We start from the raw sequence: 26,541 nt of genomic DNA, 5'->3' as shown, positions 1-26,541 counted from the left end.
GCTCTTTTGGGGATTTAGTTCGTTTCGATATGATCGACGTGCAGACATGGTGCAGGGTCAGCACGAGTACTAGCTATACGCAGCAACAGGAAGCAGCATCACGCCGCGCCATGCGTACCGGTTGATGAAAGCAGCAGCACGCGTGCCGGAGCTAAAGCTCCTGTTGCATGGCACCATGGCCGCGCGCTTGCCTTCTCGGCATCGCCGGCGCACCGCGGTGGAGCCCGGCGGCCGGCCTGTTGGGCACGCTGGCACGGATAATCGGGTTGCCTGCGCTGCTCCCCGATCAACCGGCCGCGCGCGATGCGGCGGGACTCCACATGCTGCACTGCTTGAGCCGGGCCCGGTGGCGGCAGCAGCACCAACAGTTTAACCACTTTTTTTATCCAAAAAAAAAATGTGCCAATTCCAGCAATCCTGTCCCGGCCCATCAGGCATTAGCCATCGATATCACGTTTACGGTTTACCTGACCGACACCCGGCCCGGGAAGTTTCCGCGTCCAGGCCGCGGATTTCCCCGGCGAGTAGCGGCTGTCGCTTGCCCCAACGGTTGGAGAGGAGGCCCCCGCAAACCGCCTCGCCGACCGGGGTTCGCTCGCTCTCGTGCACAGCAGCACGGCACAGGCATCCAGTGACTGGCCGCGTCGACCTGTGGGTGGGGCGGCAAGTGAAGCCTCGCTTTCGGTCTCCAGGGGCGCTGACCGCCGGTCAGCGAGCCGCCACGTAGGCAGCTAGATAGATAGCCCTGGGGAGACCGGGGCGGGCGAACGCGCGTGGACTCTTTGACCCGGGACAAAGGCAGCGGCGGCCCCGGGCGTGGACTCGGCGACGACTCGGTCGTCACAGCGAGTTATTAGTACTGGTAACTCGCTCAGGTAGCTAGAGCACGTTCTTTGCGTGGATGATGACGAATATTTAACTACACTTTGGTCATCACCCATTGCGAAATCCGGTGTGCGCTTTCGAACTTTCCGTGGAGCCGGGCAGTTTGGTCGTGTCAAATTGGGCCTTTTTGACCATATTTGTCGGGGGTGATGTACAAGCTAAGCTGTCAAGCTGTTAATAAAGTTTATTTAGGCTTGGCTGCTTGTTTGCTTCTATATCTAGCGGTCGAGCTCACTGGTGAATATTTGAAATTAGTACTCAGCATGTGTGACTAAATTGCTTTGCAGATCAATTGCCTTCAATTAATGGACCAGTAGTGTCCTAATACGGAGTACATATATAAATTAAGTTTCCATAGAGAAAATATATAACAGAAACAAATTGGAAGGCTCCCTTTTGGAATTTTGATTTTTTTTCTGGATCTTTGGTTTTTCTATGAAATTAAACTATTTCTGTATATAACTTTAATAAAATTCCTAAGTTCTAAATAGAACCTCACAAAGTATATGTATATATAAGGGACATCAATATTTTGAGTGTCGAAACCTCAACCAATAGAGCGCGCTAGTGCCCGTGGGTATTAAACCTAAAGTGCATATATGTCATCCATCTAACAAAAGAACAACAGCAGAGACAGGGCAAAAGGTCCTACTATTTCTATTGGATTCTTTTAATCTGACTAATTTTTTTTTAAGAAATTTGTACAGCTCCCCCCCTGAAAAAAAGTAAAAGACAAATTTCTGACTCCGCCACTGCAAAAGAATTGCCTGAAAATTTACTGCAACAAGGGGAAAAAGCATATGTAGCTAAAGCGATAAATCAGTCTTTGTTGGACCCCATGACTATATTTTTTTTCAACCCAAAAAGAATTGGTTTGTCAAGAGACGAGATTTCAAATCTTATAGTAATTGGAAAAGAATATCGTTATCTACATATGAAAAGGAAGTCAAATATGGCCATCACTCATCGAAAAAATTAAAGATACTAACAAAGGAGAGACAATGGATGGTCCCAAAAATTATATGCTTTGTAGTGCAATTATTAGTACAGCTAAGCCGGCCCGAAAGTACATCGTCAAATGAAAGAACAATATGGTTTTACCAAGAGATCAGATTTCCAAATCTTAGTAATCAAAAACCAATTATAACCTAAACCTCAAAAGACAGTCAAATTTGGCCATTAGTCACGTATCTCTGGAGAAAAGGTATGACAAAGGAGTACAGATACACCTGCTAAGCGTGTCGTCATTAGCAGATCATCTGGTCCAGATCCAAATAATAATTACTACATCACGCAATAATAAGGCCATCGAGGAGATCCGACGAGAATAGCTAGTACGTTAGCTCGTGTGAAAGCTGAATTAATAAATTACGACGAGCTATATATACTCTAAAAAAAGGTTTGAGGAAGACATGCGAGCATGAATCGGTTGTGCGTGCAAGTGGAGCGCGTTGGGAAACAAAAGTCTTTCTGGAATTGTTTTTTTTTTTTTTGCACGTGTTGTTGCATTAATATATAGTGGGCGGCCCGACCCACACGTACTGCTGATCCAGTGGTTCGGGTGCTCTGCTACTGGATCCAGCCGGCGCTGGCATCACATGAGTTGGGGCATGGACGGTCACGGCCGGATTTGCATGATGAGGGACGAGATCCCAGTTCCAGGTATGTGTGATACTCTCCTGGATTTGTTTCGTATATAAATCCCCAAGCACTTCTATATTGTTGGACTGCATATTGTATTGACTTTCAGGTATATATGTGTCCATATTGTTCAAGACAAGTGGCCGACGTGTCGTCGTCTTATTGACTTTGCAAAGTCAAAAGCACCACACAGTTGTTTCCAGCTCAAAAAAAAATCCATATTTGTACTCCACGCATGTATGTCTTAAGATACTGGTAAGAGAATCCTTTGGATACATTTTGTTTCGCTGGGAGGAAAAGCAACAAATTAAATGGAATAAACTATAGTTTGATAAATAATAATAGTTAGTGTCTATACCATGACGTTTCATAGGAAACACATCCACCTGCGTGCGTGTGTGGTGGTGTACATGCAACATGCTTACGTAAACTACCTCCTTGTGCAATCCAGAAGCAACAACACCCAGTCATCAGAGGGAAAAGACGACCATATACATATAGTATATATGGTATACCCATAAATAAAAGAGAAATAAGCGAACGAGAGCAGTCGTTGTTTAGTCTAGTTCTTTTCCGAACAAGTTGTGTCACCACCTGTGTGGCCAGCTAGCTAAGCAACAACAAACCATGCATATCGGATTTGTTTACGGGAATTGTGTTAAAAGTGCTGTACTAGATTATATAGTCACGCAACATCATATCGATCGAATTATACTTTTGTGTATATTTTAATTTGTATCATAGCTAGCTGGCCGGAGGCCTGCACGGACTGCACACTGCACTGCGTGACACAGCACGAGCATCTAGTACAAATGTGTTAGGTCTGGCAGAGGCGCTGGCCAACCAAATCACGTTTCCGTGTGGCACGCAAATCGCTCCAAAATCTTCCTGAAAACGACCGAGTGTACCGCCAAGAATAAATCTAGGATTGGCATGCAGGGTTAGTCATGTCGTCGATTTTGTGCTGTCTGCCGATCCGATATCCTTGCAGTAACTAAGCAAGGCTGTGTTTAGTTCGCGAATTTTGAAAATTTAGTTACTGTAGTACTTTCGTTTTTATTTGGTAATTAGTGTTCAATCATGGACTAATTAGGTTCAAAACGTTCGTCTCGCAATTTTCAACCAAACTGTGCAATTAGTTTTTTTCGTCTACATTTAATGCTCCATGCATGTATCGTAAGATTCGATGTGATAGCTACTGTAGTATTTTTTAGGAATTTTTTTTTGAACTAAACAAGCACTAACCGATCGATCGATCACGTACTGTGCGAGATGATTAGGTGTGATGTGTGATTCAGCAGTGTCTCTTTCTGTGCACATGCTTTTCAGTGCACAGTTGTGCTAGTGGACTAGTGGGCTTGTATGTGTCGATTCAGTAAGGGTGGTATTATTTAACGCGTAGATCGCGGTCGACATGCATGTTGCCTTGCCTAGCTTGCCCGGCTCCCACACGGCCGTACGTGTGTGCACCAAAATTGGGGTACGTCTGGGACTGTACAAGTGTGCATGCATGCATTAGTGCCACTTCAGCTAGCTCATAGGAATCCATATCACCACTTTTGGAGAAGATAGAAAAGAGAAGAGACTATCTAATATTTTAACACCTATCTCGCTCAGAAAACGATATAGTTCGTGGGCTTGCTCATAAAGAATAAGAGAGGGTGAAGAGAAGATGTAAAATAAAAAATCATTTACATATAGAGTTTACATAATAAATTGATAATAACATGGCATGTATAAACTAGCTGATGGGCACGCTCTTAGGGTCCCTCTTGGCAAGGTGTACTGTGGTCCAGATTTATTTTTCTCTCGTTTGCTGCTGTACGTCACCCCGGCCCGAGATCGATCGGTTTTTGATACGTGGAGGACTGGAGGTGGCAGGCTGGCAGCGCTAATATACAAAGCTGGTAGTTTATTACGTGATGTGTATTTTCTGTGTATTCAGCATAATGTAACATTATAATAGGCATTTCACATATATATGGACATCCATGCATGTCATTTTATTATAACCACCGCACACGGTTACACTTCCTAACAATTAGATACTATATATGTCGATCAGGCTCGTGGGAAAAAGCATCCTCAAGGAAAACGGCAGCATGGGGGAATATTGACAAATTCTGGAGGTGCTCTCATGCACACGCAAGCTGGATGCAAGAAATGAAGAAACCACAAAGGACCCGTCGTCCGTCGGTCCATGCACTACTACAAAAATAATTTTTAGCAGCGGGGACTTTTTTTTGTAGGGACGATTCCACTACTAACCGCCCCTACAGTGGGTGAGCTCGGGTCCTATGATTCTAGCCGCCCCTACAAATCTAATAGTAGGGGCGGCTGGTGATACGAGTCGCCCCTACAAATGGGTAGATTTGTAGGGGCGGCTCACTCACCAGCCGCCTCTACTGTTCGATTTGTAGGGGCGGCTCAATCACCAGCCGCCCCTACAAATGTCCGCTGTATAAATGGATGTAGTCCCCTTCTTCCTCCTCGGGTCACTCACTCTAACCTGTGAAAAAAAGGTAGGGAGGCCTTGAGCACCTTCCAAAAATTGCTCTACTATGGGGGAAAGGTTTTGGTCTCAAATCCTTTGGTGGAGAGGTTGTAGAAGGTAAAAAAATGCTATTTCACACTTTTTTTTGAAGTTTTAACGGTTGGTTAGTGAGTAATTAGAGTTTTGCTTTTCTCTCTCTTCTATGGTGCTTGAGCTACTTATGAAGCAAATTAGATCCAAGTTTTGAATGTACTAGGGTAAATTAGGTAGGGGAACAAGATCATACCCTTATTTAGTCCATGTTTCTTGATTTTAGTGAACAATTAGTTAGTTTTATGGATGTTTCATGTGCATGTAGATCTAGATCTAGGGTTTGGTTTTTTTATTAATTTCATTTTTGTAAATTTATGTTTGATGAAATTGGACTAGGGTTTGCATGAAAAATATTGGGTAAAATATAGTTGTTGCTAATTGTTGTCTTTGAAATTATTTATTGTAATCAACAAATATGTATTTTAATTATTTATGGATAAATGGGCCATTAATTAATTTTCCTCTACCATGGTGTGTTTGTATGCTTCATATAATTATATCTTATTTATATTCATATATATCTGAAGTATATACAATTATTCTCAAGTAATTATTAATTTGATTTATTTATATATATATATATATATATATATATATATATGAATAAATAGTCCTTTAATGTTTATTTTGTTGTTGTTGTAAAAGATGGAGTATAGGAACTCTTGGATGTATGGTTCGTTAAGGTTCAAGGCAGGTTTCCGTGAAGAGGTGAATAAATTTATTGAAGCAGCAGAGAAGCATGCAACGACGTTGACAGAGAATAATGATATAATTATTTTTTCATGTAAAGATTACAAGAACCGTATGGCATGGACAGATGTGACTATCATCAAATCACATTTGATTATGCGAGAATTTGTTGAAAACTATACTGTGTGGATTTATCGTGGTGAAATGGTCGTTGACGACATGGGTTGCGCCTTGTCACATGACATTCGTCCGGGCCCGGGTGCGAATCAATCAACGCACGGCAGCAGGATCGTACCTGGGGTGATGCCCGAAGCGCCAAAAAGACGCTTGTGTCACCCAAGGATTTTATTGTTCATTCATGCGTACGTGACGTCGTTGGCGGAGGGTTCCGGCAAGAGATCGGTGTTTACGGAAGCAAGAACTCCTGCGCGAAACTGGACAACCCGCCGATCGAGTCATGTCACGCAACCGTTTTATCCACTCGTCCATCCAAATCTCTCGTGATCTCATGCCTGCATGCGGCCGCATCATTTACCCACACAATGCATGGTGGATGATGCATATATCGTCGTCACATGTTTCTGGCGAAAACCCCTTGTCTAAGAGGGTGTTTGGATCCGGTGACTAAAATTTAGGAGGTGTCATGTGAGGGTGTCGTATGGGGTGCTCGGATACTAATAAAAAAACAAATTACAGAATTCGTCGGTACTCTACGGGACGAATTTATTAAGCCTAATTAATCCATCATTAGCACATATTCATTGTAGCACTACATTATCAAATCATGGACTAATTAGGCTTAAAAGATTCGTCTCGTAAATTAGTCATAAGTTGTGCAATTAGTCTCGTAATTAGTCTATATTTAATAATCTATGTATGTGTCAAACATTCGATGGGACATCGACTAAAAGGTTAGGTGGAGAAATCAAACATCCCGCTAAGTTGGAAGCAAAGGGGAACTAAACCTAAGGAGGGGAAACCTTCCATAATAAAGAACTAAATGTCTTATTCAAATAACATCTCCATGGATTGCTCACCCTGAGAAAAGTCAGGGATCACAAGAAGATTTAAGTTTCCAAACTAGCCCTTATATTTGCACTTACTGGTATTCATGTACGCGGCCGGCCTATAGGAGTAGTATTCCCTCTTGTCATAAATAGTTAATGATGTTGGTTTCTACTATTATCCAATCATAAATAGTTGATGCTGATGAATTTTACTATATATTGTTGAGGTATAGTTTTCAACTGATATTCTTTTTTCCCAAGCACATTACAAAGTAGCCGCTTCTTGCATGCATCATATCTATGCACTCATCCTGGTCAAACACATGCATGCACACGACATTCCTATGAACGTTGTTTATCGCTGAATGAATAACAGTTGTGTATGAAGCAAGCACCCATGCTGACAATCTAATAAATGTACAATATTATTATTAGAGTATCTTTTTAATCAGTTTGTGCTTTTTTTTGTTTTAAAACTAATATAAATAAATATTTAGAATTACTAACAGTCAATGTTTCATTCGGAGCTAATTAAACTTATTAATCGTTTTGGGTTGAGTAGAGTGTAGAGTAGACAGACATTTTAAGGACCATGCATGAACGCGTGGTGTGTATACCAAGCAAGGCCTTTTAATGGCGCACAGTACTCCAGTGCGGTCCAAGCAAACCCATTGGCTGCGGTGTGGAATTTTTGTACAGACAGAACAGGAGGGGCGGGACCGTGTTTCCTTGTCCCGTGATAATTGTGCCAGACAGCAGCACGGCACCTCCAGCAGCAGCGTACGACATGGCCTGACCCCGTGACACACGACGACCGGCGAGCGTGGTGGTCACCGACATGCATGGTAAATGCTACAGTACCATGCGTCGCCTTCTTGCAGGAGCGGCTCGTTGAAAACGAATGCCACGAGGCCATGAGGCGCTATAGGTTAGCGATGGACGATGGTAGAGCTAGCCATGCATTATTATTGTTGGGTAGCGAGGTGGCGTTCCCGACTCACACGTCGGTCTGTTTGGATCGTATGGGTTAATAAGTGTAACTAAAAATTGGCTCTACTGCTTTCAAATATAAGGTTAATGGGCCAGACTAATTTTTTCCCAGGTTCTTGGATAGTTCATTAGCCAATATTAGCTGTGTTGGAGATCTTAGTCAAGCATGCGTGGATGTTTTCTAGTAGGCTTGAGGCTTAGTTAGTTGGCCTCTTGGAACTGTGGCTTTTTGTTTCCAAATTGGAATATTTTAAATGCTACAGCACTATACGTCGCCTTCTTGCAGGAGCAGCTCGTTCAAAACGAATGCCACGAGGCCATGGGGCGCTATAGGTTTGCGATCGACGATGATAGAGCTAGCCATGTATTATTATTGCTGGGCAGCTGAGGTGGCGTTCCCCGACTCACATGTTGGTCTGTTTGGATCCTATAGGTTAATAAGTGTAACTAAAAATTAGCTCTACTGCTTTCAAATATAAGGTTAATGGACGAGACTAATTTTCACCCAAGTTCTTGCCTAGTTCATTAGCCAATATTAGCTGTGCTGGAGATCTTAGTCAAGCATGCGTGGATGTTTTCTAGTAGGCTTGAGGCTTAGTTAGTTGGCCTCTTAAAATTGTCGCTTTTTGTTTCCAAATAGGTATATTTTAAAAAAATATATTTTTTATTGTTTTCGCTAGTTTACTTTTTCTAAATAATAAAGGCTACTCTGCTGTAATAATAGTAGATAGTTGTGTGCATGCAGAGACTGGAATAGCTGAACATGCATCGACTAATAGTTACTAGATGGCTAATTTTAAGCTATGTCTAACAATTAGCCTTAACTTATCAACATGCGCTAAAACTTGTACGTACGTACTCCGTATATACTGGTACGCGTAGGTCGCAGTAATAAACTCATCAAGGCGATGCTGCTTCCTTGCTACCTTGACTTGAATGCAAGAAGGCTTGAAGCCGCGCGGCAAGACGTTGATCGGGACGCGTTAAGTGTCCGGCCAACCGGAGCGACGCACGTAGCCGCGGGCGCCGCTGCGCCGGCACATCATCACGTCACGTGCACGCGGCCCTGCGAGCGGGGCGACACCGCGACAGGGCGCACGAGCGATTCGTGGGTCCTGTGGCCGAATCGCGTAGGGGATCTCGATGGCAGCACATTAAAACGCTGCACGCATTCCGGTGGTCCCGCTCCCGCCCCGGGCACCGTACGTACAGCGGCCGAACCACGTCACGGAATACGTGCGATTGTTGTTCTTGGCTGGGGAGAATGATCTCGTGGGTACGTACGGTCTCTGCTCGATCCATCGCGAATGCCGGTGCTCCCCGTTCGTCGATCGGTGGATGCATGCACGGTGTTCGGTGGATCGGTCCATCGATGATACGGCGATGTGATCGGTCCATGGGGTCGATATATAGCTAGCGGCAGGCAGGCAGGAGCACGGCGATCCCGGGGCGGAGCTAGAGCATATGCAAGGGGTGCGTTTGTGTCGTGGGTGTATAAGGGGTGCATATGCAAGGGGTAAATATATCGAAAATCAGTGATTATGATTAAACAGAATACATTGAAAAATTAATCATAATCACTGATTTTCGATATATTTATGGATGCGTCCGCACCCGTACATTTTATATAGATCCGCCCATGCCACGATCTCATGCCGTCCTAGCCTAGAGGGCTAAAAGCTAGAGTTGTACGGTATGCTTGGCTATGACCGGCCTTTGTGGCTGGCTGATTGACTCGTTATTACTGATGCTTCGGTTGTTCAGCAGTAATTACGACGTTAAACGTTGATGCCACATTGCCACTCTCACGAACGACGACGCGCGCGATCACACGTACGTACGGGCAATACAAATAGACGTGCAGGCGGTTCCCAACCTGTCGTATTCGGCGCTAGCTACTAGTAACACCATGGTACGAACAACCCCAGGAAATCTGTATGTCACTCGAGTTATTCTCCTGTTGGCGTCACTCGATTCTCTCTGCCGTTGGATCTCTTCGCGTTGTGATCTGGTGCGTCTGTCTGTGTTATGTTTTCTTGCGTGTGGATCCCGCATGTGCATTTGTGTAGTATACTCATATGTTTTCTTGATTCTCTCTGCCGTTGGATCACTCGATTCTCCTTGATTTGTTATTCTGTAGTTCTACCTACCTTATCTTACATTTAAAGTTTATTTCTACTGTATTTATAGTCACTTATTTTTATATTTACAATGATTTATGGATTGTAACCTTCTTGTAGTAGTGGTGTAAATTTATGTGTTTGTTGATGTAATTTTGTAATTTTGTCTTTTTTGTATTTTTTTTTTTGCTTTGAATTGCTTCCAATTTGCCTTTCATGGAACTGATTTGTTAAATCTGTATGTTTTCTATGTTTTTTCTTTGAATTCTTTTAATTTGTCTTACATAGAAATGATCTATTTAATCTGTATTTTTTCTATGTTTTTTTGCTATGAATTTCTTCCAATTTGCCTTATATAGAACTGATATGTTTAATCTGTATGTTTTCTTTGTTTTTTTTATTTGAGTTTTCTTCCTATTTGCCTTTCATAGAACAGATCTGTTTAATCTGTATTTTTTCTATGTTTTTATATGAATTTCTTCCAATTTGCCTTATATAGAATTCATCTGTTTAATATGTATGTTTTCTTTGTTTTTTTATTTGAGTTTGTTCCTATTTGCCTTTCATAGAACAGATCTGTTTGATCTGTCTTTTTTCTATGTTTTTTTTGCTTTGATTTTCTTCAAATTTGTCTTTCATAGAACAAATCTGTTTAATTTGCCTTTCACTTGAGTAATACTTTTCTGTCATTTTTTCTCAATTTGTATGTTTTATTTGATATTTGTGAGTTTCTTTCAATTTGCCTTTATGTTTTCTTTGTTTTTTTTCTGGTTCGTTAGATCTGTATCATCTGGTTTTGGGATTCGGGTGATCGATGTGCTCCAATCACTCGATTTTGTTTGGTTGCATCAATGGAGTGTTTTTAAGTCTTCTGACACTCGGGTGTCAGAAGGGTGTAAAACACCGGTGTTTTCAGTAGACCAACCCAACAATAAGTAGGTAAGATTTACCTTCATCACGCTTTTGCCAATGACGCGATTGCTTTCAGATTACCTTTCCTTTGCGTGTTCGTACGCCCGTTTTGGCGCGCCCGAGCAGCACATGTCTCACCCCTCGCAAATTCGCGCGCGCGCGTGCGGGCGATTCATATTCGATCGATCGAGGACACCCTGACGCCATATTGCTGATTCTCCCTTGGAAAAAAGGAGGAAACGTCACACGGCAGCATGGCACGCCCGGCGGCTCCACCTCACGTAGCCGGCCTCTCTTTCTTACGAAAACCAGGTCCTAGCACCTCGAAACCATGGCTCGGTTTTGCACGCTACTCTAGCGAGAAGCGACGAAGCAGAAAGCAAAAAAGAGAGAAAATCTTGGTGCGATCCTGTGCAGTCGATCCTGGAGACGACACTTTGGCGATTTTCCTCGAAACCTGCTTCTGCCCGATCGGTCTGCCGTGCGATGTTGCCTAGCTAGTGTAGCATACCCATAGGAGTACCTATAGCTAGGGAAACAAATTAATAAAAGCAGTGGTGATTGGTGAAGATGAAGAAAATCAGCGGTGAACCCGAGACGATATGTTGACCACCGAAATCATCACGGCTGCAATGCAACGAGTACCTAGCTGGCTGGAGCAGTAGGAGCTATTGCACGCTTTCCACTGAAGATTTTGTTCGTAGCACGTACTTCGGTAAATTCCTGTCCCGCGGCGCAGCCTCGTCAGGAAAGCAGGTGACGGCTAGCAGAGATAAATGCATCATTAGACGGGTGCCGGTTAAAGGTTGGTTGCTGTAGATTCTCCCCATCTGCATGCCTCCTGTGGGATGAGGACGGACGGACGCGGTCCTAAAAGCTTGGTCAAGATACGGAAGCCGGACGAAGGATCTCTCTTTTGGTTGAGGGCAGTGCTCGTCTCAACCGTCTCCCTCGGCGCTCTGGGAATTCCTCACTAGAAAAGCTCCACAGATTGCACATGGCGGCAGGAAACGTACATGTAATCGCTAGCTTTACATGCCTCATCATCAACAACGGCGTGAAAACAATGCGGGAGGATACCTACATTTTTTAGCGCAAAAAAAAAAGAGAGGATACCTACATTTTTTTCTCTCCATAAATTAATTTATCATATGCTAAATCTTACTCTGATGGTGGAAAAAAGCTTTTTTCTTCTATGAATCGATGATGAGACTCTTTTTTCTTCTATGTTCTTATTCCCAAGTTTTTGGGATGATCGGCAGCAAAAATCGGTGCTGCGGCTATAGCTTTTTAGTGTTTTGCTTCTCAATCCTGTGGAATCGTTGTTGTGGCTTAAATTCATCTCAAGCGAATACCCCTTTTATCTTGGGTTGGTGTGCTTTCTGTCTTGCTAGCTCATCCCAACCACTAACCTACTCTTGTAATAAATGTCTCCCGCAGGCCATTAGATCTATGGCCGCTATTTGCCCCCATGCTAACTAGTTGAATTAAGTTCCCCCCATCTGGACTCTTCTAACCAATTATCACGTACAACTCTGTCTAGCGTTGAAATGATCATAGTATCCACCAATTGCCTCGCCGATGATATTGCCTCTATGGCTCTACTTTAGAGGACTCCCGATCCGGCAACTCTCAACCCAAAACTATAACCCTAAACTATGTAAATCAAACCCTAATCCTACCCATGGTGGATATCCTCCTCGGAGATAGAGAAAACTTTAGTTGGCTAGGATCACAGCTAAGATCAGGTGCAAAAAAAATCAGGTTTTATATACAGAAATGCTACAGGACACATGTGTGTTTTGTGGTTTGTTTGCACATGAATTTTCTGGCCGCAGGATGAAGAATGGAACACCCGATCTATGCTGGTTGCTTTATGTCTCTGTCATGTGGGGTCTGGATGTCGGCGTCACTCTTTGATTTTTTGGAGTCTCTGTCATGTGGAGAACTGGACAGAGGAATATCAGTTCAGTGCCAGAATCCATAGAAAACATTTGGAAAGTTTGTTTATTTTGTATAATTTGTCATTAGTTCGGTTAATGGTGAGCTCTTTCTGTTGATCCTAGTCTCTGTGCAATTATGGCTATATATCCTAATCCCTTGGTGTAGTGTACCATATGCTTGTAATTAGATTGGATTGTTTTTAAATTTATCTCAGAATTGCATTTATCTCTGAATTTTTTGATCCATAGTTTGAGTTTGTGCAGTGATATGGTTGTGTGCTCTGTTCGCCTAGTCAATAGAGAAAATCGGTGACATATTTTTTGTTTTACATTGTCTTTTTACTATTCTTACAATGTCCTCTTACTATATTTACACGAAACTGCTCAGTGTAATTTCCTTGATAGGTTGATGTAAGTTGAGGATAAGGCAACTTCTATTCAATTGGTCTTACATGGTCCCAATTTTATGGAGTGTCAATATGTGTAAGTTTCTTTGTCCACCCTTTTTCCCATTTTCAAGCAGTTCTTTTTTTTTGTTGAGCTTGTAGTCATTTTTAGATGCTTTGTTACTAGATAGTGTGAGCTCGAAGAGGTGTGTTTTGAGGTTGCTTTTGTGGAATTCGAGTAGGAAAGGACAATGAGTAGGTAGATAATGTTTTGTTATAGAAACTGAGAAATACTAGGTGCCTCTATTTTCCGAATCCCTTCATTTGTGCACAATGTGGAACATTTGTTTCTATTATCTGCATTCCATACAAAATATTTGGTAATATTATTTATTTTGAAGAAATTTGTTTTGCATTTGTGAAGTATGTGCCATATTTCTGTCTGATATCTGGCTTCCATATAAAATATTTGGATATTGTTTTTCTGAAGAATTTGACATATGTCTTTTTAAATTCCTTCATTTATCTCAGAATTACATTACCTCATAAAATATTGTTTTACAGTTTTCAGAGCTTTGTGCACTGCTGTTGTTGTTTGCTCTGTTCATCTAGTCGATAGACAAAATCAGTGACATATGATTGGATTTATATTGTCGTTTTACTATATGTTTAGAGGGAGTGTGTTGGTGCACATATATGCTTCTGCAATAGTGACTGCGTATTGTCATTAATTGGCTGTCTGGAGGTGTCTTGTGCCATCAATGAATGCTATTTCTTTGAGACCTGAGGGCAAGTTTTTTACTTATCTTACTCATATATACCCATTTCAGATTTCTTCTTTATATAAACATATTTGAAGTTTCATCTACTAGGTTTGCCTCTGTTAGTTTGATGTGGGGTTCTCCTGCATTCCTACCATTATTTTAGATTGATATTGGGGGTTTTGCTCCCTTTTATACCATATGAGGAATGGGTTTGCCTAGAAATTCATGTGGTATTATAGTACCTTTTGTTTCTTGATATACTTGTTTTGTTTCTTGGTAGTATTCGTGTTTCATAATCCATCTGTGGAAACATAGCAGCTTATAAGCCTGATGGTGCTCATATCATAAGGGCATCTCGTTGTAATCTGTGTTCTATTTGAGGTCCAAGTAGGGTAATTGTTACAAGTTGTAATTCCTAAAGTGCATTGCTGGTTTCTCTGTTGTGTTCATACTAAAGCCTAGTTAGAGGTAGAGAGAAATACACTGCTTGCCCGATCATGATTACGGTGAACCCATCACATAATGAGTGATGGATAAATAGATCATCTCAGATTTGAGTTCCACGGGGTGACACTATATGTTTTTTTGTTTCTTTCCCTGAGTAAAGATCTTCGTTTGGTCTGGTTTATTGTGGAAACCTAGATGGCATTTTCTAATGGAAGTTGGTCATCTGTTGCAAGATGTAACTTGGTAGCCGTTTTGTGATCAATTTTCTTTCCATGTTTTCATGGTTATGCCCCTCTTCAATGAAGCTTTCCATTTTCTTATGTTGCTTTCTAAATCTTCGTTGTGCAAAATTAACTCCTTATTTACTCTCCCATTTTTGGAGTCGACAAAATCAGTGTTCTACTGGATGTTCTTTTGTTTTCCAGTATTCTTTGTTGTTTGGTTCATGTTTTTTGTTTGATTCATTGATTTATATTCAACACTCTACTTGATTTGTTATTGCAGCATAGCTAGTGCTAAATGTATATTGTACACCATTGTTGCATTTACAGTGTCTTTATACTGTATTTATAGTGTCATATTACTATATTTATAATGATTTGTTCAATGTAATTTTCTTGTCAGAGTGAAGTAATTTTTTATCTTTGTCGATGTAATCTGTTATTTGAATATTTAGTGTAAGTTTTACACCTGAGATTTTAAGTAGTATGTGTGCTGAACTCTGTGTAGTGTGAGTTGTCATTTTTTTGGTTGAGTTTGTAGTCATATTGAGATAAGTGCCAGGTAGTGTTTTGACTTATTTTTTTGGCTTATGTTTGTTTGATAGTTGGATTTAGATCACAGGTTTTGAAATTCATGTGTTTACATTGTCTTTATACATCATGTGACAATTGGTCTTGCTGTAGCAACTGGTTTGGGAGTACTTGCCTACACAGAAGTAACTATTGGAGTGTTTCTTTTCTTCAGGTGTTGCTTTGTTTCCATACACATCATGTGTGATCTACTCTGCAAATTAATTGAGACTTTGCTATAGTTTTTGGGGTCAGATGTTGTTGTTCAACTAGTGGTAACCAAGCTCTTGTATGTCGAGGTACATATTTATTTCCTCTCTTCTCTTGTTCAGCTAGCGTGAACCAAGCTCTTGTATGTCGAGGTGCATATTTATTTTCTCTCTTCTCTTGTTCATCTTAAATGAGTGAAGATTTATTAGGATGTTGCTATTGTCAGATTCAAGGTTGTTTTTTCGCATTTGTTTGTTCATGGTTTCCTTGTAAAATTAAGTTCACTGATATTTTTTGCTTGATCTTTTAGTTGGTTTTTCTCTGAATTTGTTATTCAATCTTTGAATTGAATGTACTGACTTTGGTTTCTAGGTTCAGTGTGACTCAAATTCTTGAATTAGATTCTCGTTTTTTTAATTTATAGTGTTTTTTTAGTGTAAAGTATTTACCTTTATAGATACTTTTTTTAATACTATTGAGAGTGCCTCAAGGCCGATGACTACGAGCTGAAAATTTAGCGTACTCAACATAAGTTTTTCACTTAAGGTTGTTTACTTAAAATTATCCTTTCGTAGAAAAAAAATTATTTCTCGTGATCTGTGATAAAATATGTTGAAATTTGTTTTTTTGTGATTTGTGTCAACATATACCAAGTTTTTATCATTGTCCTTTCATAGAAAAAAAAATTATCTCTAGTGATTTGTGCTAACACTTCATGAACTTTGATAATTCTGATTTGTGCCAATGCACATCTCATTTTTGTCCATATCCTTATATAAAAAATTATTTAATGTGATTTGTGCTAACACATATTGAAGTTTATTTTTTATGATTTGTGCCAGCACACACCAATTTTTTATCCTCTGAGACAAATAAAACATTCGGTTACACAATTGCAATCACCAACAATATAATTTGTAGCTATTGGGCACTGTAATTTTCGTTCTTAGCATATGCAATTGTAGTTCTGGGCATAATTTAATTTAAGATTGTAATATCATGTTCATTAAACAAATTACATAAATTAATTGGCCACTGAATTTAATTGCATCCCTCCTTCTGATTGATGAATTTCGCTTTCTTTCTGTTGATCATCTTTGATTACCATATCCTCAGTGTTCTGTTGCTTGGTGATCAATGCTACCATTTGATGTTTACTTACTCTTCTTTCTTTTTGGCTTCACCGGAGAGCCTACAAAATATTATTAGTTCATATAAGATTGATCTAGGACTAGCTCCCTCTCTTAACCCCCTACTACAAGCACTTCGGTGCAAGGAATATAAGATTGATCTCTCAGACTAGACGTAGGGCACCGATTGCCTGAACCAGTATAAACCTTATGTCTCTTTACATCACCATCCGGGACTGGGAGCACGTAGTTCAAATTCACTAGTCGGTTGAGGACCCCCCGGTCCAGAACACCGACAGTTGGCACGCCAGGTAGGGGCGTCTGTGTGTCAGCTTCATCATCCCAACAGGTTTCGGATGGCAGACCCCGTACGACCGCTGCGTCTTGGCACGATGATCTGGGTCAGAAGCCTAGAGTTCATGTCTTTAGGATACGAGTACGACATGGTACTCCTCCCACCCAAAGCCCCGTCAACCGACGGCGACATCACGCACCAGCAGCCCAGGCGCGGGCGGCGCCCGGGCCATCGCTCTCGTCGCGCTCGCCAGGCGCAACGTGGGCGGGACCACCCCGACACCGCGCAAGTTTAGGGCGACGATCCACGCTCTGCCTATATCCCATGCCCGGCTGTTGGCACAGAGTCCCTGGCTGGGGACCTGTATAGCTTAAGCCTAGGCAAGGGAAAGACGTCGGTGGCGCGCAGCGACGCCCCATCATCAAGCTCTGCCCCGCCACCTCCTGAGGAGCCAAGTTCTTTCATCACCCCATTCGACATGTACTGCTATGTGACTATGCCATGCGGTCTCAGAAACACAGGGGCCACGTACCAGCGGTGCACCACCCAGGTCTTTGACGAGCACATCGGGCGAACCGTCGAGGCTGACGTGGACATCATCGATGACAAGTCCAGGAAGGCCAGTGACCTCATCGATGACTTGGAAGTTGGTGGCCCGCCTAAGTACTAAAGCCTAGGACCTACAAGCTAGTCTATGAGAAGGGCGAAATCCTCACCAACACTTAGAACATAGAACAGATACGTCGCTTCTACCCTTAAATTCCCAAGCGTCATACAATTTTCCTCGAAATACAATAAAGAAGCGTTCTTTAATTGTTCTAAATTTTCGAGGAACCCCCTGAGCCCATCGGTACGGGTTCGACGTTACGATAACGCTAGGGGGGAGACTCGACTCTGCCTCTGCAGAACCGAGCCTCCCTCGGGGGCTAGGGGGGAACCTCCCCCCCAAATCCCAAACTCTGTCATGAACTCTGATAAATCGCTTGCAAAAACCTAAGTACCAAAAGTTTGCCTCAAGGCCAAAAGGCCGGCTGAGCCGCGAGACAGCCTACGCCTCTGGGCTATGGCAACTCCCTCACCACCTTTCACCCGAGGGGCAGCTTAGGCTCCAAGGAAGTTTTTGCAAAGGAATTGTCTAAAAACGAGACAGGGGGACACCGTTTTTAGTCGTCTTTTCGAAAATTTCCTACGCCAAACTCTCTCACATACTCTGACAAATCAATTGTAAAAAACCTAAGGACCGAAAGTATGCCTCGAGGCCAAAAGGCTGGCCGAGCCGTGAGACTGCCTACGCCTCTGGGCTACGGCAACTCCCTCACCACCTTTCGCCAGAGGGGCAGTTTGGGCTCCGAGGAAGTTTTTTGCAAGTGATATGTTCAGAAACGGGGCAGAGGGCAAGGGCTGGGAAACATAATAGAAAACGATTAAAAAGCATATATACACAAGTACTGAAAAGGCCTCGACGGTCACAAACGTTATGGTACCATGATGTACGTCCTAATCTATTACATGACCCCTTTGGCCCAGATCAGAATACGGGGTCGCCAGCGTCGACGGACGGCGTAGGAGGAGCCACCTCCTCTTCGAACAGCCGGGCCAGCGACATGCCAGGGGCCTCAGCCGCCTCCACCAAGCTTCATCACCTCCTCCTCAGCCTTCTCATCGTCCTCTACCACGACGTAAATCGTGTCCGAGACCGGTAGGGAGGTCCGAGGGTCACACAAAAAGCCAGGGGAACTCCTGATCGCCCTCTCGCTTCGTGTAGAGGCTCGAGGGCTCTTCCTACAACCTTGCCGAAGCCCAGCGACCCGAACTCGCACTCAGAGGCCCGACAAACACAATAAACTCCTCACTCAACAGAAAAAAGCCCCTAGAGGAGTAAATCCACTCCTCCAGGGCCTCGGGGGCTACACCCGGTGGGTGCACTCGCGCGCACCCACCGAAACCTCAAAAAACAAAACACAATCCCGACGGGAGCAGCTACAAGCCAAGTCTCGACAAACCCTCAGGGAGAGTGCTCACACTCCCCTCGAGGCTCGGGGGCTACTGTCGGATACCATAAAAAGGGGTACCCTAAGCAAGAACCGAAAAATTGCTTAGACCTTACAAATATCAAAGCCGAAGGACAACCACGAGGCCTCAGCCGATTCTCCGATTCGCCTCGCCGCGGCCCTCTTGCCGAGGCCGATTCTCCGATTCGCCCCGCCGAGGCCCTCTCGCCGAGGCCCTCTCGCCGAGGCCGATTTTCCGATTCGCCCCGCCGAGGCCCTCTCGCCGAGGTCAATTTTCCGATTCGCCCCGCCGAGGCCCTCTCGCCGAGGCCGATTCTCCGATTCGCCCCGCCGAGGCCCCTCGCCGAGGCCCTCTCGCCGAGGCCGATTCTCTGATTCACCCCGCCGAGGCCCTCTCGCCGAGGCCGATTTTCCGATTCGCCCTGCCGAGGCCGTCTCGCCGAGGCCGTCCTTCTGGCAGGCTGTCCCATCCATTTAATGCCCCTGAATGCACCCACTACGTCAGCCACGACCGGTAGGGTACAGCAACAGGAGCGATAGGACAACGGTCAAATCTCCTTTTTACCATACCCTGTGGCCACATGCCCTGCACTTTTCCACCTAAACCGGGTACGACGCTGACCACCGAGGCCCCCGCATCATACTCAGGTCACCTCCTAGGCCTCTGCGCAATCAGCCACAAACACCTGCCAGGCCTCGGCGCGCCACCAAGTCAAAAATTCACAAGGCACGGCATGTCACCTATAGTGGAGGCCATGCTGACTAGACGTCAACGAGGACCCCTACGACTTCAACAGCCTCGAGCATGGCCGGCATGACGCACCAGTGATCAAGTACCAATTGTCATTCCTGACACTGTGCTGCTACAGGAATAGGCCACGGTACTAGATCTTCCTTCCTCACTAAGGCTCCACATGTAGCTCTCTCATGTACTCCTGTCTCCCTCCTTGCGGCTATAAAAGGAAGCAGCCAGGGCCGTTTCTAGGGAACGGGACGACGCAGGCCCTCACGCGTAAACGCACTCACTCAATTCATGCACGCTCCCCCGCTGCCTGAGAGTAGCGTCTCAAGCAGCCCAAACCACTCCTCACCGAGACCTGGGACTAGCTCCCTCTCTCACCTAGCTTGTAACCCCCTACTACAAGCACTTCGATGTAAGGAATATAAGATCGATCTCTCAGATTGGACGTAGGGCACCGATTGCCTGAACCAGTATAAACCTTATGTCTCTTTGCATCACCATCCGGGACTGGGAGCACGCAGTTCAAATTCATTAGTCGGTTGCGGACCCCCCGGTCCAGAACACCGACAACTTCACAAGACGATTTTTTAAAGCCTAATTAATCCGTCATTAGCACATGTTTACTGTAGCAAAACATTGTCAAATCATGGACTAATTAGGCTTAAAAGATTCGTTTCACAAATTAGTTGCAAACTATGCAATTAGTTTCATAATTAGTCTATATTTTATACTCCATGCATGTGTCCAAACATTCGATGGGATAACGACTAAAATTTAGGAGGGGCAACTAAACACCCCTTATTCTTAACCATGGACTCTGGACTCTGTTTGCTTCCACAGTAAGTCAATTTGCACTGGTTATCTTACGAAACAGAAGGGAACTCCTTGGGACGGGAGAATTTCATCACAACAGGAGTTGTTAGTTGAGTTGTTAGTTGGTTCGATTCCATCAAATTGGAGCAAGTAGTGACGTGAGTTTTGATAGTTGTTTGGTTGTTTTATCAAAGTTGGGTAGGATGAGTGAAGCACTTTTATCAGTTGTATAGTTTTGGGCCTAGTTTTCATTCAAAAAAACTAGGTGGGCACTTATCTTTTTTCTTTATTTCTTCGTCTAATAGAAATCGCGGCAAAGCTTTTGCTCTTCTTTCTAAGAAAAATCACAACTTGCAGGCAGTAAAGTTTTTCATTTAAATGTATACTATATGTACGTTTTTTATCAAAAGTTATTATACAAAAATTTGTACTGTCCGAGAAGCGATCCTTATCAGGAAGGCGCAGGATTCGTCCCAGCTCAGCGCACCGGCCAAGTACTCCACTAGTCCAGTCAATAGCTAAAGAAATTCGACGGCAAGTGAAAGTCTCTGCGGGACGACGGAATGTGCATAAGGGCGTGTTTGACAGGGCTCTGGTTATTTTGAAAATAGCTCCGGCTTTGAAGGAGCAGCTTCTCTGGAAGAGCTGAAGTCGTTCTAGAAAACATTTGGTAAAACGGTTTCTTCACATTAGACGACGTGAACCCACAACAAGGAGGCACGCGAAGCTCGTTTTTTAGGCTTATCCTGCGCAGGCAAAAAATAGCTCCGACTCTTGACCAACTCCCCAATACAAAATCCTTTCCAAAACAGATGTTTGGCACAGCTTCTATAGAAGCTGAAGCTAGAAGCGCTGCCAAAATTGTTTATTCCGGGTCGCGGCCCCGTCGGTGTTCTCTGTTCCCTCCCCTCGGCACAGGCACATCGTCACCCCCACCGTTTCCTTTATCTCTCTCCTATCTTCCTCGGTCTCACCCCTAATAATCCTTTGCCTAATTAATCCCCCCCGCTACCAGGTCCGCCTTCCGTTCCTCCACGCTCCAGCAGCCTATAAATACGCCCGCCCCGCCACCACCGCACACCACTTCTCTTCCCTTCCTCTTCCTCTCTCCCGTGCTTAGCTCAGGTAGCTATAGCTCCTCGACCTCCAAGAAGCACACGGCCGGAGTGATTAGTCAAAGACATATATAGGATAAGTCCGGGCTGGTACTGGCAATGACGCGGTGCCTGATGTTCATGCTGCTATTCCTCGTCTCCTCCCTCATCTCCACCGTGGGGCTGCCGGTGGAGCCGCCCGCGGAGCTTCTGCAGCTCGGAGGCGGCGACGTCGGCGGCGGCCGCCTCAGCGTCGACGCGTCCGACATCGCCGAGGCGTCGCGCGACTTCGGGGGCCTCGCCCGCGCCGCCGACGCCGAGCCGCCCATGGCGGTGTTCCAGCCGCGCGTGGCCGGCGACGTGGCGGGTCTGGTCCGCGCCGCGTTCGGGTCGGCGCACGGCTTCCGCGTCTCGGCGCGGGGCCACGGCCACTCCATCAGCGGGCAGGCGCAGGCGCCCGGCGGCGTGGTCGTGGACATGAGCCATGGCCCCGGCACCGCGGCGCGGGCGCGGGCATTGCCCGTGTACTCGCCGGCGCTAGGCGGGCACTACGTGGACGTCTGGGGCGGCGACCTGTGGGTCGACGTGCTCAACTGGACGCTGTCCCACGGCGGGCTCGCGCCGCGGTCGTGGACGGACTACCTCTACCTGTCCGTGGGCGGCACCCTCTCCAACGCCGGCATCAGCGGCCAGGCGTTCCACCACGGGCCACAGATCAGCAATGTCTACGAGCTCGACGTCGTCACAGGTAGCTAGCCGGCCAGCCGTTTCCCCATGGCTATCCAAAATTCCCCAGCTTCCAACTCCGTGATTGCCCCGCACTACACGCGTGCATGCAAGGCGCTCTGGACCGCCGAATGAACCGACTGACACGAGCGTTGGGCGTTGGCAGGGAAGGGAGAGGTGGTGACCTGCTCGGAGACGGAGAACCCGGACCTATTCTTCGGCGCGCTCGGCGGGCTGGGCCAGTTCGGCATCATCACGCGGGCGCGCATCGCCCTGGAGCGTGCTCCCCAAAGGGTAACAGCCACGACAACTCGATCTCCCTGCAGGCGCACACACTGATCACCTGCATCGGTTGATTCTTTTAATTATCACTGAGCACTTCAGTTTCAGTAGCAGCTCCACTTGTTTAGTAGCCGTCGTTCGCCTTTTGTTTCCCTCCCGTGAGTCGTGTCTCGTGTGGCACCCCGCACCAGGAAGGCCGGGGCGCCGGGCCAGTATTATCTCTCCTCCCGTCGCGTGTCACCGGCCTCGCTTTCCAACTAGTGACCGACCCAGCAGTGATCTCAACCACACCGGCCGGCCATGCAAGTGACGAGCGCGCCGCTGGTCCTTTGAGGAAAGCGCCGCTCTGCCGGCCGCTAACCCTCTGTTAGGCGCAAACGGCTGCCACATGTGCAGTGTAGCGTCCGAAAAAGACCCACACACGAACGTGCTGCTAATTACTACCTGATGGGCAGGATGGAGGCCCAGGGCAAGTCCGACACGTACGCGTACTCCGACAGCATAGCTCCTCGATCCGGCTTTGCTTCGATCGGATGGGCTACCGGAATGATACAGTCTTCTCGTTACACTGTTCGTCAGAGTCTGCCGGAATGATACAGCACTGTACTCCTACATGCTACTAGTACTAGTAGCAAAGTTTATTTATTTATTATATACGTCATCCGGTCAGGTGGTCCACGGGTCGGTTGGGGCCGATCCATGGGTCCCCGTCGCCGATCAACTTGCCCCCTGCTCTGCTCACCGATTAGCCGTCGTAATCTTTCGCAAGATTTTATTCCTCTGCTAATGAATCGGGTCTGTAATCTAAGGAGACGCTAATTAGCGGGCGGGATGCATGGCTGGTGGTTGCAGGTTCGGTGGATCCGGGCGCTCTACTCCAACTTCACCGAGTTCACGGCGGACCAGGAGCGCCTCATCTCCCTCGGCAGCGGCGGCCGCCGGTTCGACTACGTCGAGGGCTTCGTCGTCGCCGCCGAGGGCCTCATCAACAACTGGAGGTCCTCCTTCTTCTCGCCGCAGAACCCGGTGAAGCTCAGCTCGCTGAAGCACCACTCCGGCGTCCTCTACTGCCTCGAGGTCACGAAGAACTACGACGACGACACCGCCGGGTCGGTCGACCAGGTCCGCCGCCTTTTCTTTCTTTATATGACGTGCTCTGATATGGTTCGGTTTGGGAAATGAAATAATGTCAGACAAAGAAACCGCCCCATTTTAGGGCGGCGAGCCAGGAGCTAATCATTGGAGCCATGCCTTCAGTTAGTTGTAATAGCTGGTTTAGGCCGTATAATAATAATAGCAGTAGTATACTAATTGAAGCCCAGATGAGAGTAGATAGAACATAGAAAAGAGGACCTTGCATTGCTGCTACTAGATCTTGCAGCAATATTTTAGTATCTTGCAGCAGCAGCAGCAGCAGCAAACAGCAGCACGGAGAAACCTACTACAGAGGAACGACTCCCTGGAAAGATTCCCAGCTGGATCGGTTAAGAGCCGGAATTGTTCCTGGCCTCGTCGAACGAGCCCTAAGGAAATTTCGAATTAATTTTTGTTCTCTTTCATTCAGGATGTGGATGCGCTGCTGGGCGAGCTCAACTTCCTCCCCGGCACGGTGTTCACGACGGACCTGCCGTACGTGGACTTCCTGGACCGCGTGCACAAGGCGGAGCTGAAGCTGCGCGCCAAGGATATGTGGGAGGTGCCGCACCCGTGGCTGAACCTCTTCGTGCCGGCGTCCCGCATCGCCGACTTCGACCGCGGCGTCTTCCGTGGCATGCTGGGGGGCCGCACCGCCGGCGCCGGCGGCCCCATCCTCATCTACCCAATGAAAAAGCACAAGTAAGTCAACCCACAAATTAACACGAGTCACAAGTCAAGTACTCCTCCTCCCAGTCCTAGGAGACGCATCGCATCAAGCCGCGCGCCTGGCTGGCTGCGCGTGCGCTAGCTCATCGATCTGCCGCCGCCACGTGCGCGCGGGCGCGGAGGGCGGCGCGTCACCGTCGCCGTCCCAGCCCCCGCCCGCGCTTCCAACCAACCTTCCATTCCATCCCACATGCTGACGCAGCGCACGGGACACGGGGACAGCACATGAGCCGCCACGCACGTTTCCGCGCCGTCCGACGGCGCCGCCCGGCTCCCTCACATGCGGCGCACACACGCGGACGGCACCGCGCGCGCAGCGCAGGTGGCGGCGGCTCGGCTCTCTCGATCTCGCTCATCATGTGTTGCGATCGAGTGTGCCATGATTGGCGCCACGCACACAAATCACCAGCCCATCAGCGGCAAAAGCGGATTAATCAATTGCCGAACTGCGTGAGCCGAATCTGGCGCCTGATTGAATGGCCGCGGACATACCGCGCACTTGTGCGACACGGCCTATTCTATTCTACCGCCATGGACGCGATGCAGCGCCCATAATCAATCTCGCGCGCGGCTGGTGGTGCCGACCAGCCATTCTAAACCGGCGCCGCGAGAGCTTTACAGGGCGCAACGAGCTCGGCGCGGTCAGAATTGGCATTCCTTAGCCGAGGCCCGAGACCCGATCGCCTTTTACTTTCTTTTGGGCGTCAGTGGCCAGGTAGATGCACCAACTGTTGCTTTTCAGCTTCAGCGCATACACAACCAACCTAAAAAGCCGTATCAGAATCATCAGACGATCCTGCTAAAAACCGCTGCTTTTTCCATACTCTGCTGTCCATATTCCAAACCTTTTTCGAGTCGGTTAGGTAATCTGGCAATTGCAGTTCTAAAGAAATCTGAACTGGACCGTGAGCTGACCGGGTGTGCTTGTTTGTTGGTTGGCGCGCGCAGGTGGGACCCGAGGAGCTCGGTGGTGACCCCGGACGAGGAGGTGTTCTACCTGGTGGCGTTCCTGCGGTCGGCGCTGCCGGGCGCGCCGGAGAGCCTGGAGGCGCTGGCGCGGCAGAACCAGCGGATCCTCGACTTCTGCGCGGAGGCGGGCATCGGCGCCAAGCAGTACCTGCCCAACCACAAGGCGCAGCACGAGTGGGCGGAGCACTTCGGCGCCGCCAGGTGGGAGCGGTTCGCGAGGCTCAAGGCCGAGTTCGACCCGCGGGCCATCCTGGCCACCGGGCAGGGCATCTTCCGGCCGCCCGGCTCGCCGCCGCTCGTGGCCGACTCGTAGCCGTGGATACATATGGGCTGTTGATGGTGCTCGAGCTGCTAGGTGCATTACTAATTAATTATTAGGTGCGTTTAGTGTAGGTATAGTAGCTACAGCAGTAACCATACAGGATTATATTAGTTTCTTGTTAGTATTATTAGTTAGCTCCGGTTGATTGAGATGTAGAAATGTGGGTGGTTGATCACGTGGTGGCATAGCTGCTGCGATTGATTGTGTTTGTGTACAGGGGAGTCAAATATGGATGTGGCAAAAGTGATTTTTCCCCCTTATGGTTGGTTGTGAAACTCCAGTGTACTGTACTGTTCTCCATGGTCCATGCCTGCGACGAGTTATGCTGGATTGGTCAATCGGCTTAGCTAATCACTGTGTGACATGCGACAAGTTACAGCAATGGCAAACAGGGAATCAATTAGTACTAACATGGAATGGAATGGAATGGAAGTATAAAATCAAAGGGGCAAAATGATTGGCCAAACAGACCGAATGGTTTAGTGTGTAGCTTTATGGTAACAGAGGAACGTGTTCTTAGTTCTTACCACGCCGCTGCGATGCCATTACTGGTTACTGCTCCTCACTCCACGCCGCTGCAAGCCTGCAACGTCTCGCGGTACAAGTTCGTCATGCAGGTTAATTACAAACAAGGGTTCAGTCTTCAGTCAGCACCACAGTACTGACGTGGAACGGAACAGCCTCCGTTCGGCAGGACTTAAGCCCCCTTTGGCACGGCTCATCCAAAACGGCTTCACCGGTGAAGCCAAAGCTGGTGAAGCCAGAAAAACTGGGTTTTTCCGGCTTCTAGTTCATTTTAACCCTGGTTTACAAAACGGCTTCACGCTATAGTGTCTCGATTTGCGCAAAATAGATGAAGCCGAAGCCAGCATAAACCGTGCCAAAGAGGCCCTTATTCAGCTTGTTCGGTTGGCTGGTTC

The 26,541-nt window shown here is 46.4% G+C and overlaps 1 protein-coding gene across 1 annotated transcript; it reads left to right on the top strand.

Moving 5' to 3' along the window:
• Positions 1–21,457: 21,457 nt before the first annotated feature.
• Positions 21,458–26,245, top strand: LOC136450620 (cytokinin dehydrogenase 5-like). Its single transcript, XM_066451155.1, has 5 exons — positions 21,458–22,207; positions 22,352–22,479; positions 23,320–23,589; positions 24,032–24,303; positions 25,279–26,245. The coding sequence occupies exons 1-5, from the start codon at positions 21,580–21,582 to the stop codon at positions 25,610–25,612; spliced, it is 1,632 nt and encodes a 543-aa protein (XP_066307252.1). The 5' UTR covers positions 21,458–21,579; the 3' UTR covers positions 25,613–26,245.
• The last annotated feature ends 296 nt before the right edge of the window (positions 26,246–26,541 follow it).

This window comes from Miscanthus floridulus, chromosome 5 (genome assembly GCF_019320115.1).
Source record: "Miscanthus floridulus cultivar M001 chromosome 5, ASM1932011v1, whole genome shotgun sequence".
NCBI lineage: Eukaryota > Viridiplantae > Streptophyta > Magnoliopsida > Poales > Poaceae > Miscanthus > Miscanthus floridulus.
The sequence above is the reverse complement of the archived record's forward strand: the minus strand, read 5'-3'. Positions and strand labels throughout refer to the sequence as shown.